Source organism: Falco rusticolus, chromosome 6, assembly GCF_015220075.1.
Source record: "Falco rusticolus isolate bFalRus1 chromosome 6, bFalRus1.pri, whole genome shotgun sequence".
NCBI classification, from domain to species: domain Eukaryota; kingdom Metazoa; phylum Chordata; class Aves; order Falconiformes; family Falconidae; genus Falco; species Falco rusticolus.
This window is the reverse complement of record NC_051192.1, coordinates 8017910-8033839: the sequence shown is the minus strand read 5'-3', so window position 1 is coordinate 8033839 and position 15930 is coordinate 8017910. Positions and strand designations below refer to the sequence as shown.

Below are 15930 nucleotides of genomic sequence, written 5' to 3'. Positions count from 1 at the left end.
TCCGTATGCTAATGTCCAAGCAGATTTCAATGCTTTGCCCAGCCACCTCTAACAGTGCTTTCCACTCCCAGGCTGAATTTTTCTCCCTAGTATCTAATTGTAATTTTCTTTGGTACTACTCGTCTTGCCGATACTGTTCCTTTCAAGGAGCACCTCCAAGAAGAGTCTGCTTCCATTTTCCCTGTAATCACCACTCGATTTGTAGAGAGAGCCATAAGACCCCCCTCTCCTCTCTCTCCTCTATCTAGGCTGATGGAGCTCAGCCCCCCACGCCGCACAGGGTGAGTGCACCATCCCCGACAGCCATGGTGGTCCCCTGATGAACCTGATGCAGTGTATTGGTTTCTTTCTTTTATTGCCAGTGGGACCCAGTGCCCCAGGTGCCCGCTTGCGAGAGCTGAGCGGTGGGGAGGAATCACTCCCCCTCACTTGCTGGCCAAGCCTGAATCTTGCAACCCAGTATGTGGCTGGTGTTCAGAGCCTCAAGGCTATAGTAGATAGTTCAGATTCATGGAAAGGGAGGGAAAATAGCAGCACTGGGAAGTGGTATTCAGCAAATCTGTTAATAATATGATCTCCTGGGGTTTTTTTTTTCACCTAGAATGTTCCACCTGATTTGTCCATCTGCACCTTTGTGCTGGAGCAGTCTCTGTCAGTGCGGGCCCTCCAGGAAATGCTGGCGAACACAGAAGAAAAGGCAGAAGGGGTAAGTTATTAATTGTTTGCTTCTTATTCATCTTGCAAAATGTAACAGGTTTTTTTGCCACTGTTCCACAGATTTCATGACTGGCAGAAGCTTAAGCATCATGAATTCCTTATGTTTAATTTTCCTCCTTTGCTACAGGAATGGTCTGATTATTGAGAAATTCTAAACATTTGCAGCTTTCACTTAAACTTGCTAGAGTTGTAAATTCACAACAATTTCAATGTGCTGCAGGTCAGCATAGAGCTACGAGAATGTTTTAATTTGAGATCTCATAATGTGAAATATAAAGCTCAATCACTTCTTCAGAACAGCTAAGCTTCAGGATTTCTGACTGTATCAAGTGAGACTGTCAAGTAGACTTGAAATGACTTGGATGTGTGCTGTTTTTCTCTGGAAATAATTAAATTGCTGTGTGGCCTGAGCTAAAATGTCTTATAACTCATCATTAGAGCTGGAAATAGAATGTTATTGAGTCTCGGTGGACAAGAAATATGGAAACTAACACATTTTTGCAGTCTGGAAGATAAAGGATATAGAAATAATGTTAATTGTTTGACTAGCAAGTAAGTATTTACTAATAAATCATAGTAGTGTAATTAATGTTCTCTGCTGTGTAATTAATTCGATGTGTTATGATGTAGTTGAGCATTCGTTATACAACCTGTAGGGTTAATTTGAATGCCACGCTCAAGCTCAAATCCTGTAAACTGTAAGTAAGGAAGAGTGACCACAGGCCCAGGAATTACGGTTAACCCCTACTTCTCTTTTATCTGTATAAGTCTGTCACTCAAGAAAGCTGGCAGGAGAGAAGCATGCCTCTGCTATTTCTGGGGATGCCTTGAAAAAGCAAACTTTAAAGTAGCATAGAGTAGTCAGTCCCATAAAATGCCAGGTACTGAGATTGAATATGGTATTTGGGAAATTAAGTCCAGGAGCGGCCCCATGGATGATCCAAAGCGTGTGCTGTCAGTGTGAGCGTCTTCCAAGGACTAACTCCAACAGCAAGAGAATAAAAAGCACATCTGAGAGAAGAGGTGGTACCAGAGTAAGCAGATGCATGCTTCTAGACGGGGACCTCTCTTCCCTTAGTTTGTAAACACCGATGCCAAAAGCAATCAAATCCACAGGAAAAAATAAATAAATTTGAAAGAACAGGCACATACAGGCATAATGTCAAATATCACAGTCCAAACCCAAGGATGTGCAGTGATAACTGCATACAGCCATATGTGTGAAGTAGAGCAACAGTTTCATGCTGTTTATTCCCACCAGATGTGGGCAGGAGCAGAAAGTAAAGAAAGTGTAGGGGAGTGTGTCTTAAAGTAATGCTATAGGGAAGAATAGAGTGAATAAAAAAAACCCCACCAAACCAACAAACATTCTGTTTTCTAACATGTAGTATTGAAACTTTTTTTAAAAAAAAATAACATTAATTGGCAGATTTTCTGTTGGTCTGTCTTTAGCAGAGGCTTGGTGCCAACTGTTAAATGAATATTTACTGTTAATACAGAGATTACATCCAGAGAACATGGGATAAAGAACCAAGTTCTCTGCAGAATGGTTACAAAATGTGAGCTCGGGGATTCTGCTGGGAAGAGGGCAGGCTAAAGAGAGATTTGTAAAGGTCCCAGGCAGAACATTTGCACTAGTTCTGGACTATTTTCTGCTCTAGATTTGAGAAAGACAAAGACCTTTGTAGGGCACATTGATGGGACCTACATATTCAAAGCTGGAAGAACCATGTTTGATGGTAATCTGGGATTTCCTGGAAACAATTATTGATGTTTTCTGTGCATAACCATGAAGGTCAGAGTTCTGGGCATTCATATGCATACCTAAAGAAAAGGGATGGCAGTTGTACAGGTCTTCTGAGATGCACATAAGAAGGATAAAGCAAAGTCTCTGAGTGGGGTTATTCTGTGGTTACCCTGTTTACAGAGTAGTTTAGTGTGCTCTCAACACCTATTAAATGCCAACGTTAGCAGAAGGTACAGAGCTACAGCTATACCGACCCAGGCAACTGATGTTCACTGAATAATGAATATATTTCTACTGCAGATTTTGTCTGGCTTCTCTGCGAATGCATTATGAATCTGCCTGTGTGTCTCTTGCATACTGATATATTGATATTAGAAGAGAATAATCCTGAAAAAAGTAGCTTGTAGGTGAGCAAGGTCATATTGTTGTTGGTGTCATTATTTTTCTTTCTATTAAATCTCTAGAAGTCAAGAATAATAGCACTAAAATGCCTGAATATGTACTTGCTGAAAAATTGACAGAACTGACATTTGGTATCCGTATGTAGTTTCTATGAAAAATGTATAAAGTTTTCCTTTGCATTGATGGGTATTTATTGCAGAGTAAGTACTTACATAGGCTGTTTCATATTTGTTTGAAGTAACTGTTAGAACATGTGATTTTTGCATGTAATGACTGATATGTTTACTTCAAGTTTTATGAGAACAGGTAATTTTGTGCATGCATCTGAAGCTCTGTTATCTTCTTGGAGCAGCTTCAGTTTTTTATTTAGAATAACAGTGTTTTCTTTCATTTAGAAGAAGACAGTGTAGTAATTTCTTGAGAGATTGTTGCTATAAATTGGATCCAATATGACCTTAGTTTTCTAATGGAAAGAATCCTTCAAAGGGAGGTCTTTTTGGTCCTCAATTACTTGTTATTACATTAGGAATCATTGAGGCTGCTGTGTTTAAAAGTGGTCTGCTTGTGCTTCTTTGCTTTTCGTGGGGTGTAATTCTCTCAAATGCTGTTTATATAATAGGTGTTCATATTATATAACAGGTAAGTCAGCAGTAATGAAATGGTTGAGTAATGCAAACAAACTCTCCTGCTGACTTGAGTCAGAACAATAAGCAGCTTGCCTTGTGCTTAAGAAAGAATAACTATGTGCACTAACTAGACTTAATTTAATTCTCAGTTAGTATGTATTAAATGTGGAAGCTTACCCTCTGCAATAAAGGCCTGCGTTTTTCGTGCAGGAATCCCAAAATGGGAATTTCCATACAAGATTAATGTTCCACCTATCTGAGCATACCTATTTCTCTCTCCTGAATCAGCTACAAGCTAGTACCAAAGGCGACAGTGGAAAATGAGTGAAATTTCACAAGAAAGAATGTGTATAGTGCTCTGTTTCTCCTAGCCCTAAGCACTGAGTAGTTACTTTGTTCTCTGAGGTTTTATCATTTCCCTTTAAAATACTGTGCTTAACTCTGGCAGGTTATTAAAACCTTGAAATTCACAGCCTGATTGTATGCTCTTGGTTTAAAAAAATAAAACCACAACCTATGTTGTTTGCTCAGGCAGCATTATTTATGCTTTTAATTTTAAACAAGGAAATTTATGATTTTGCTGGGGATGAGTGCTATATGCATCCACTACTTTTGTTGTTACTTCATTCACAGAAAAGAACTAGAAAAAGGGAGGAATTCTGTGGAAAGAGAATAGTAAATAATCGTGTAAATGAAGACTATTATTACATGTGTGCCCAGAGTCTGAGCTCTGGTTTCTTAGACGAGCAGAATTACAGCTGCTCTGTCCGTGACAGGCCTGCAGCCTAGGTATTGTTTTGTAATTATTTTGACTTGGGTTTTAAGTGTAACTTTGTGTTATTTGAAAAATAGATAAAATGTGAAGATGGAAATCCTTAAGTTTTTATACAGCATTTAAGACCATAAAAACCCTTCAGGTCATCAATTAGCCTGGTTATGAAATTTCTCCAGTGAGCCCTCTTTGGAGCTCAGTGCCTTGTTTTTCATTAAAACTTATCAGACTGCTCTTGAGGAAGCAAATCCTTTACAGCTTTCTGGAAAAATTTAGGAACAATTCCGTCTATTCTTTTTACTCTGATTATTCGGAGCAGGGTTGGGTTTGCTTTTTCTTTATTCTTTCTGTCTTTTTTTTTTTTCTTTTAGTCAAATCTTCCTTTACTAGATTCAGAAGCTGCAACTTTTAGTACTTTTTCCTTTGTGAAAGTGCTGAAATGCCAAAATCATATGAGTTCTTGGTATGAGTTCTTGGAAATTTTCCCTCATTTTCTTAGGAAGTGAAACCTGGCCATGTATCCATTGTTACTTTTGTATTCAGTAACTTCTAAGATTTCCAGACAATATAAGCAATATCAGAAAGAGGGCTAGATAATTGTGTTCTTCCCGATGTGATGGGTATTGGGCAGGAGAAAGGGACCTAACCTTCCATCCGTGTAAGAGGGAAGTAAGGCAAAGCTGGCTTTACGTTACCATCAACTGCCTGTGTCCTGTTGTACCTTCTGCGCAGCTCTTTTGCTCAGAAGAGGTGCCACAGGTATGTGGGAAGGAAGTTGCCAGGTTTCAGGTGTGAGGAAGGGATTTATAATATTGTAGTTTCTTTCAGTTTTGCATTTTAAACATCTATTTTGTAACAGTTAGACAACAGACCTGTATGTAGTATGCTATTACCAGTCTCACCTTTTATGACAAGGAAAGTTATTTCCCTATGTCCTACTTACTGTCCTGCCTGTATATCCAGGGATTGCATTAATTATTATTTTCAATTGAGTGTTCTGCTGATACTGATGATTCATAAAAGATCTTACAATGACTGGTACCTTTTGATCCAGGATGCAGATTTCAGCCTTGATATATAGCAGGCAAAGTAGGTGATGGTTATTATCTGATTATTACCAGATTCACCAGAATAATTCATTCTGAATATTCAGAATATTCAGAAAATTCAGAATAACCAAATCTGGTTATTACTGGATTTCTTGGCCAAAATCAGGGCCAGCATACATACACTTGAGCAAGCTTACCTACTTGCAGTCTCTGTTGATGACATACAGATGACTTTTCCAGATTCTACAAAATTCTCACCAAGTCGCTTTTCTATTGTGTGGCAGTTCTAGAGCTGCCAAAAGAAACGGTATCCAGACATATTTGACATGGAGAAATATCAGTTATTTTCTTAGCCTCTTCAGCTGCGTGAGCAAATTATTTAGTTTTGTCTGAAAGTTTTTTGAAATCATCCTCAGGCAAACACACTGCTAAAAAAATAATTATTAAATTTAAAACTTTCCAAGAGGGTATGCAAATTAGGATGAAGTTTAAGGTAACCTTCATAAAGGCTATTGCTACTAATTCTTACTTGAAATACATTTCGAAGTTGGGTTTGGTTTTTTTTCCCCGTATGCTTCAATGTAAATGTTTTTTTTCTAAAGGGAGAATCTGAGGATTCAAAACACTGCTGCTATTTGTATTTATACAACAATTGGGTAGTTTGAACTCCTATTCTATTCTAATGCATTTATTACTTCAAAGAGATCAAAAAAAGTGTTGGATACAGTGACTAGGTACAGGAAATTAAATTAGCTTGGCATTTAAAGGACATTTTAATGTAAGTGAACAAAGTATAAATTCATCTGTCTTTTATATTGGCTAGGACAAAAACTTGCTTTTCTTTTGAAACCAGTAAGTTTGTGATTCCTCAGGTTGCTCTTCCTGTGCTGGGGTTTTCTGAAACACATCTAGCAGTCTTATGATTATATATACAACATACTGTTTTGCCTTGTGATGTCTTTTATAATTCTCTATGACAATTACTATAAATAAGGCCATTGAAATTTGAAGACTCTGGATTGTATGTTACGTGCCATAGCCTGGTGAATAGACGAGATATACATTTTCATATGTCTCTCTCTCTCTCTCTCTCTCTCTCTATATATATATATATATATATCTGACACACAAATCCATATGGTACCTGACATGCTTTCACCTGCCAGTATGATGTGCATCTTTGTGTGGATGAGAGATGTTATATCCCATGCACAGTATTGCTGTTAATTGCACGCTTTCATTGGAGTGATTGAGAACTCTTGGTAAACTGTCTTTCACAGCAGCTTTAATTATTTCTGTCAGTGGTGGTAAAGTATTCTTTTCACTCTGGGCTACCAGAAGATGAGTGAGTGCCAAGCCATCCCAATTTTACTGTTGTACCATCCATCCATGGCAAAATCTCATTTCATTGGGAGAGCGCAGAGTAAGAGGTGCCTATTCTGGTGAGAGTTTCTGGAGCTCCTGTTTGCTGACCTGTGCTTTGTTCTGCCAACAGGAGGTGCGTGCATGGGCTGGTTTTGTTCAGGTATATGTAGAAGTGTATGAGATTGCTATGGGGTTGGGATTTTTTTTTTTTTTTTTTTTTTTTTGCTATTCTGTCAGCAAAGTGGGTGGAAAGTTCAATTCCTCTACTAACAGCTAGGCTGCATGCTACATGAATTGCTTGCTAGTAAACTCAGCCGCACTTGGAGTGTAACGTGCTTCTATTGGAATTGTGTTTTAATGATTCTTGTAGGACAGATGCACTGAATTTGCTTACCCTTTATCGAACCAAATGGATTTCTCTCAGTTGCTTCTGTGTCCTTTTACATCAAGTGTCAGCCTTTTGATTGCTTATTAGAAAAAAATGTACTACTGAAATAAGTAAGGATATCTTTGCATGTCATCTGTAGCAAGAAAGTGAATTCATATGCAGTTAAAATTTCTGTGTTTTGAATGACACTATATACTATGTACTAGAATATGTCAAGATAGCATAGGGCTCTCTAGCATTGATATTGAGATGATTTTAAGTGCTTATTGAGGAAATCACACTGTATTTGTCCTTTACTTTCCAACCGAAAAACTCTGAATCAACTTGAAATTACTTTTTTTTTTGCTATTTGTCTTCCTAGACTTCATTACATAGAAAAAAAATGGCATCCATTTGCCTTAATATTCTTGAAATTTGCTAACTTTTATGCAAAATGAAATGCAGAGTTAAATCCTTTGTTAGTTTCCTGCAAATTGATCTTAGTTGCCATATTGTCTACTGAACACTTCTATGTGCAGTTTTCTGCATTTTTTTCCCCAGTATATGCACAGCAGCTGTGCTTTTCTACTGCTGCGTGCCCTGGATATTTTGTGTGCTTGGAAGCTCTATCCTGTCCTCCTGGTTGGTAATGAAGGTGCAAAACTCTGTCAATTCTACTATCAACTCCTGAGGGATGGTCTTACATGGGGTAGAGGGGTGGGAGGAAAAGAAAAAGGCAAAAGATCTTAATTCACGTTTTCTTTCTCAATTAAGACATTTAAGCACTTAGAACAAATGCAGCGTGAAGGCTTCATGCTAAATGGGTGTGCTGGAGTTTCTCAGATCTGTTCTTTGATTGCACTTGTGCCTTTCTCAGGGAGACTGAGGTTCAGAGCTGGAAGCAGACTTCTGTCTGGTACTTCTGGGTGTTCTGCAAGGCCATCTGAAGCTGGACACTGGTCCTGAAAGCAGAAAAATGATATGCAAGATGATGTTTTTGGAACACTCAGGCACTGTTGCAGTGGGTTTAAGCACAGAACTGGAGCCAATTCAGTTCTGCCAATGAAGTGGAATGGAAAAGCTATGCGTTTGAGGGGGAGACGGTAAAGACTGACCTAACCTTTCCCTGAGACTACAGCTTGGCATGACTCCAAAGTGGATTAGAGAAAGGATTAAAACAAGAATTAGTTCAGATCCCTAGTGGTTCTAGGAAAGAAACAGAATACCTGGGCGAAAAGCTACTGACCAAAAGTGACAGGTGTGGAAGTCACTGAAACTGGCACTTTGATGTGATGAGTGGCCATGAGGACAGCTGGCAAATATTGGCAAAGTGATTAGGATAGGGAACTCAAGGTGTGCTGTGGGACTTTTAGCTTGGATGAGAAAGTAAAGGGCTTGTCTGTTTCTCTGCTTTTTACCAGTCAATTCCATAGGTATTATCCTCTTTGCCATCTATAACTTACCACTAATTAACATAAAGGATGGCAACATACTGGTGGCATTCAGTAAAGACTCCCTTTTAAGTCCAGGAAGAGTTGTAGGGGTTTTTTTTATTATTATTTGGTTGTTTTGGGTTTTATTTGTTTTTTTTTTTTTTTGAAATGCAGGCACAGAGAAATTGAAAACTATACAGTTAAATTTGTCTTTAGAGAGACAAAACTCATTTGTTGCGGTGGTTGGAAATGATGTACTAAATAGTATTTAAGCAAAATTAAAGATAAAAAGATAAAACCTCACAAATTCTGACATTCAAATGCTGTTCCAGAATGCTGAAGAGTTTCAACTTTGCTACACAATCCTACATAAAGCCAAGATGGTCTCTTAAACCACTCATTTACTTAATTGTTCTAGATCATTCTCCAAAGCTGTTAACACATCGAGTTTTAAACCAGGTCAGTCTAGCCAAGCAGTTAACAACCAGTAAGCTAAGCAGTGATTGCTAGTTGTATTTTTTTCTGGTTTTGTATGTGTTCATACCGTGGGACTGATTTGTGCAGGTGCTGAGGACTGCAGCTGATGAAAGCTACACATAAAATGTAAAATAGTGTTAGAAATCGGTTCCTAGACATCTTAAGCTGACCTTCCTGCTTTGTGTGTACTTTGATTTTAATGGATCCATGCTTAAGATTCTTTAAATGTATTGATATGTCATCTGGGGTATTGTGAAAATGTATTAATATTAATAAAATAATAAATAAAATTAATTAATATTTTTGGGATTAGCATTGCAGTAGCGAACATCATAACATTCGCGAGATTTAATCATTATGTCTTCAGAAGAGTTTTTTAAAATCAGTATTCAGTACAATGGTTGCACACTGCACTGGGATTAAATATAATAGTAAGTTACCACTCTTTTACATGTTGAATGAGACAGAGTTGATGTTGAAAAGGTCACGGACATGTGGAACGCTGTGTCATAAGACAGTGACAGGAATGGACTGAAATTAAGGTCGCATAAATGGCTTTTATTACTTTCTGTCTTCTTACTGTTTGCCTTCATTATGTTAACTTTTTCAGTAAAAATCAGCATAATTCTTTTGAAAATGCAAAACCTCAATACTGTAGCTTATAGAAAGTGTTTTGAAATATAAATTGTTTATGATTACATAAATTATTTTCTGTTGCAGCTCTCCTATTACTGACTGTACAAGGTGCAAGTTTCCATTAATCTCACAGCTGAGGCGAGGCCTAGATAGCGTGATACTCAAACATTGTGTTTTCCTCTTCTTTTGCAGTGCATGCAGCTGTCATCTGTATTATTTGTAAAGCCCAAGACCTGACATAAAATAAACTATAACTTTATTTTTTGCCAAGTTACACGATTATATTGAGAATGGAAATAATAATTATGCAATATTTTTAAACAGATTGTTTATAACATTATGGAAAGGTTTCATAATCTATATGGAAATTCTCCAAATCTACAGTTGTGTTATAATGGCTTCTTATAGGGATAGTTTTCTGCAATATTCAGCTAGGTGGATGCAAAATTTTAAAAATAGAGGGATCCTTTGTCTCAACTTAAGTGGCTTATAATAGCAGGTTTAAAGAATATTTAGATGGATGGTGCAAAATATTATCAGTGTAGGGAATGCATAGCAGTGCTGTAGAGGCTGGGAGTGTGGAAAATGTTAATGGGTTTTGCAAGACTGCGTAACAAGAAAGTAGTCTGTGATCTGGCAGCTCTGTTGGACCTCAAAGCAGCTGCAGCTGGAAGATTAAACAGGGGATTCTTTCCCTTGAAAGGTGTGTTCCGTGTGCTGATCCTTCAGGAGGTACCATACCAACACCTTCTGTGATAATCTTCAAATTCAGTCAAGATTTTCTTCATGCAATTTTGTTTCTAATTCCCTTTATCTTGGAGGATTCAAGACCTTGGGTTAGCTTTAGATGCTGATGATGCTGTATATGCATCATTGACTTCCCTGTTGTTAAAGTTTGGATGTGAATACCCTCCCCAGAGGGGTAAGACCATTTAAAAAAAAGAGTAGCATTTAAAAGAAGAGACTGAGTGAAGATTGTGAGACCGAGTGCGATTGAACAGACTGGATTCCTGTCCTGAACATGAAATGGGAAGGAATTGAGTTAGAATGGGGGCAGGGTTCATCTCTGTGTTGCTTGTGTAGTATAGCAGTGTCAGTGATAAATATGCATGGTTTCCTGATGGTCATCACTGAACGGGTCTGGACAGGTACTATAAGCATACATCTACATGTATGTAACTGCATCTCCCTGTGGCATTAAGAAATCTGAATCCCTAGTAGCTACATCACCGAGTGGATCTGCAATATCTTAGCAAAAATGGTAGGTCTGGTGAGAACAGGTGTTATTTCACACCTGACAACTATTTGTCTGTGGAAGAATGATTCTTTTGATGCCCAGCCATTCCTCAGCGACTGTGATAATGTTGATTCACTGAGAAGGTGTGGGTTTTGGTTGCGGAAGGTCGTGCTGGAGAGCCATCATCAAATGTTTCGTTTCAATAACAATAGTAAAACCCAAGCCTTCCCACCAGGTGAATGTGTTGGTCTATTTTAAGTACTGAAGTACTACTGTAGTGTGAGATAAATGCTACTCCAGGACTAAAGTTACCATTTTTTATTTATTTATGAGGATGGCAACAACTCTTAAGTTGGGGGTGGGGGGAAGGAAAGTGAAAGAAACGAAGCAGTTTAGGACCAAGGGTGTAAGTGAACAAAGGCTGAGAACAGCAAGCAGCTCTGTTCGTAGAGGTGAGATTCTGCCTCTGGGCTCCAGGTGCCTGATTTCATCGCCTGGGCTGGGACCTGAGCGCAGCAGAGGCTCTGAACCCTGCTCTTCACGGCGGTGCTGTCTTGCCTTCTTGAATGGCAGGATCATCCATCTCAGCTAAGTTCACCTCAGAGCATCAGTGTTGGGATGAGCTCAGAACTCAATGGGAACTATAAACTAAGATCTTGCCCCGGTGTGTGTCAGGATCACTCTCAACCTTTCCTAAACCTGGATTTCACGTTTGAGTGTTTGAGCTGCTGCTCTGTGGGCAGGGGGCTTGTTCCAGCAAGGGACCGGGCTTCTGGGCAGCCCTGGCTGGGAGGGGGTGCTGTGCTGCCAGCTTGCTGCGCTGCCTTTTCTCTCTGTGATGGGGAGCGGGTCCTGTGCCAGCAGGCTCCATTTGGAGTGTTTGCGGCATCTCAGCTGCAGTAGAGGCTCCTGCTGAGCTCCTGCAGGCAGTCTGTATCAAGTCCTTCCCCTTCAAAAGCATGCCTGTTAAATATACATGTATATTCACACACAGAGATACGTTTAGGTTAAAAGAAAGGAGTATGCTCTTTTTGATTCTTCCTCAGCTCTTTGTACTTATCTGTCTTTTAGTTTCCCAACTAAAATCGAAACCGGTGCTCTTAGAGTACTGTCAGCGCGGTAAGTGGTCAGGGGAGGTGGTATCCCCCCGTTCAATGCTTTTGTAAGGCCTTTGATGTTGATCCATAAACGGCTTTTTGATAAACATGGGGTAGTTGCTGAGCTGTGAAGATTGTCCTCCCCTTCCCTAGCAGCCTCCACTTTCTGCCCAGGCTGCAGCCTTCCCCGGGGTGTGCTGGGTAGCTGTGAGCTGCCTTACAGCCCTCCAAGTCATTGTCAGCCTCTCTGTGCATAAATAGATACGACTTGGTTTTCCTTCTTCATGGGATGGTAGTAAAAGCTCATTCCTTGCTTCTTGTTATGGAAGCAGCGTACTTTGACAAGGGCAGAGCAAAGCGGAGAAACTTGAAACGAACAGGGGGCACTCAGGCTGCGACTGGTAAACCTGACTTCTGTGAGGGTGAGTGCGGTCATCTACTTTAGATATAATTAATTTGTTTTATGAAGGCCTGTATTATTGTATATGATCTCTGTAGTTCACGCTTGTTTGTGCAGATACTGCTGGTGGTATGGACTGTGCTTGTAATCACAGCAGCACACACAGCTTCCACTCCTGCAGCAGCTTTTGGTAGCCAACGGTCTGTTGATAAAGATGCAGAACACTTACTTTCCTTGAAAGAAGTTTCTATTTAAAAATATTGGGATGAGTCACAGAAAAGAGCAGGGGAAAGGGACAAATTTGGAAATCGTGTTTTTTCACATTTTTTTTTTTAGTGGTGATTATTTAATGTGGTAAATTCATATAACCTAGTGTATATGTAGGTCATCTACCAGCAGACTATTTTAGTTAACTGGGTATTTATGCATGTTTGCTCTTTTGGTAAAATTCTGTTTCCAGGTGTTTGTTTGCTAGCTTATAAGCAGTTTACTGGGTATAACTCTGCTTCTTCAAAAGAACTTGTGCATTTGTCCAAATTGTAATCATGTCAGTAATGGATAAATCCTTTGGCTATTCCAAGGATTTTTCAGATGAAGTTATTCTCTCTCCTCAGCCACGTGTCACTATTTTTTAGGTACGTTTCTTAGTGAAATACAGAGCCTTCATTTTGAAGAAAGAACTTGTTGGTGGGTTTGGAGTGCTTCAGAGGAACATATTAGGTAGCCAGCGTTTACTTTGCCTAGAAGAAGGACCACAGTTCTCTCTCTGTAGTGATCCCACAGGGTGCAAAATACTTTGCCTTGAAACTGGAGTCAACAACTCTTGAACTGAATGCTTAGCAGATCATTTTTCCCAAGTCCTGGAACTATATAAAGTATATAGGTGAGGGACTTTATCGATCGTTATTTTTCTAGAAATGGTGTTTAGTAGGTTTTTGAAATTCTGCCATTCAAGTTTCCCAGTGAAAAAAAGTTTCCCAGTGGAAATTCAAGGCAAATTGACTTAATGTTTAAATGCTTTACCCAGAGCGAATTTCCTTCCACCCTCTATACTTGTAAATGCAGTGTTTTGGATAGCTTAATAAATGCTAAAATATTTTTAGAGCTATTTTTTTTACAGGAATGAAGAGTTTAAACACAATAATCTGAGTATCTTGGTATTGAGAATCATGCATTTCAGATCGGAAGCATTCTTGTCTTCGATTACTTTGGTAGTTCGCTAAGTTTTGTGAAATATGTTATTGAATAATATTTTTTTCTTTTTCAAGTAACTTACTGTTTTGTTGGGGAGTGATGAACATTCTGTAGTTTCATTCAAATCTTGTAAGGTCAAAGAAAACATTCTCGATGTTTCTGTTAGTTTGGGAGGAATATACCATGAACCGAACTTACAGAACTCGGTGTGAACTCCTTTTGCTTGCACTTATGTTCGGTTAGGAGAAATGGTCCTGTTGTTTCACATGTAAGCGTGTAAGACCTGTAAATTGATTATACCATAATTGCATACTGGAAGGTGCTAACACATTTCTTTGAATCTTTTGGTGCATATTTCAGACACTGAATCCTACAACTCACCCACACATCTGACTTGATGTAGCCCTACATTCTCTATATCCAGACCTGACATCGCACAGCCTTCTTATAGTGTTTCTCCACCAAGGAAAATAACATCTAGGAAGCATCCTTACATGCTGTCACTGCACAAGTACAAGGCTCCAGTGGTTCTTGTGACTCTGACTACTGCAAGAAGCTGCGAAGTAGAAAATAAAACTTTATTAGGGAACCAAGACCTTTGTGTGGAAATGGCAAAACACAGACTTGCTCTGATTCAAGACTGCACACTGTTTAGCCTTTTTGTAGCTTAGATGTCTGCACCTACCAGCCTGCATGGTCTGTTCTCAACTCATGAATACCATGGTATGGTCTGAGAGGAGAAAGAGCGCATGTGGTAGACTTTCTCCTGAAATCCCAGTGATTTTTCCTACTTTTTGCAGTGAAATTGTAATCACTTTCATAGATTATTTCAAGATTTTTCTGGCTTGATGTAAAACAGTAGAGAAAATAATGCCTTAACACAGAGATCTCTGTAGGACATTTAAAAGCTTAAGCAAGCGATTAATGGAATAAACTGTTGATCTTCACAGTAAAATGTGATCGCTTCTGCTTGATACAGTTTATCCATAAAGTACAATTATCTTGTTACATGCTAAAATGTTTAGGGAAGCATTTATGAGCTTTCTTTGTTTTGTTTGTTTGCTTTTCGTTTCCCCCCTGCCCCCAGCATCAATTGTTTTCTTTTACCACAGGCCACTCTTTGAAGCCTTTTGTGAATAGGGGAATGGTTTGGGGCTTTCCTTGTAACTTGAAATGCAAATCTTCTGAGAATTCAGATGCTACAATAATAGCTGGTGTTTGAGTACAATACAGTAGGAAGCATCTTCAAAACTCTTTATCTTATGCTTATTTTGCATATATTTAAAGCAGTTAGGGATTTTTTTCCTCACAGCCATCTCCTTTTTATAGTCTAACTGCATTTCATGAAGGGAACTTTCAGTCCTTTTGCTTCTTAATTCTGGACGGGTTTCTCATTTCCATGTTTCCTGTTTTTCTTTTGGCATATTGGATCAGTTCAGACTGTGGGCAAGAATAGACTAATCAAGAAGTCAGATTCAGAGAGCCAAGTATGAAGGAACCCTACTGTAGTTGGGATTTAGAAAGAGCTTTCTGAAAATGAGATCAGGAAGGTAATGATTAAAGGGAGCGACACAAACACATAGCATTCACTTGTCACCAAGTGAAGACTTCACTCTGTGAGGAAATGCTTAGCTAAAAGTTTCATTTATTTTGCAGCTTGGTTTAACCAACTTCTGTTGCCCCTATGCATAATTCATTGGGTTTTTAATAAATAGTGTGATATGCATTGAATGAATTATCTTTCTAGTTATAAACCTGATATTGATTTTTGCAGGTATCTATTTCTTTGAAATAACTTTTTTTTCCCCCCTTAATGTGTTAAATGTGTTTTGGTAGTCTTTCTTTCCTTCACTTACACTGTTATTTTTGATCTGCTGCTTATTTTTCCACATCTCTGGGATCAATAGTGTTTTTATACATTGGTGTCTCATTCCTGTTACTGACCGAAGATCTTTGGAGCAGAAGTGAGTGATCAGTGTACAGCCTGGTTACTGACACTAATATCCAACTTTTCTTTCCTCCTTTAGTAACGTTAGTTCCAGAATGTCCTTGTTTTCCTCTAGATGTCACAGTCTCTCCCGCTGCCCCTGCCCCAATCCAATTACATTAGAAAAGCACTGCAGTACAGATGGAAATAATTCTGGGACAACATGAGAAAATACCCATAAAACAAACACCTCCATTAACTTTTAAATAAAAGGTTTCAGTTATATCACGGTAAAGCATTGTAATTAAGGCTAGGAGTTTTTCGGATTTGTGCACTCATAGGTCCATGTCAGGCATTATTAAGGCATATGCGTTCACTTGACACTGTTTATGCATTCTAAGCTAAACTGTTTCTGTAATATGAAAAATTTTAATTCCACAACCTCCACTCCAATATCTGACAACTTCATTTTTCAGGAAACTGC

The 15930-nt window shown here is 38.7% G+C and overlaps 1 protein-coding gene across 11 annotated transcripts in view; it reads left to right on the top strand.

Moving 5' to 3' along the window:
- RYR2 (ryanodine receptor 2) overlaps positions 1 to 15930 on the top strand; it is a 434536-nt gene that overhangs the window by 134160 nt on the left and 284446 nt on the right. For all 11 annotated transcript variants that reach the window (XM_037391531.1, XM_037391524.1, XM_037391528.1 and 8 more), the window contains exon 3: positions 602 to 706. In XM_037391531.1, coding sequence (XP_037247428.1) covers positions 602 to 706 — 105 coding nt within the window. The remainder of the gene's footprint in view (positions 1 to 601; positions 707 to 15930) is intronic.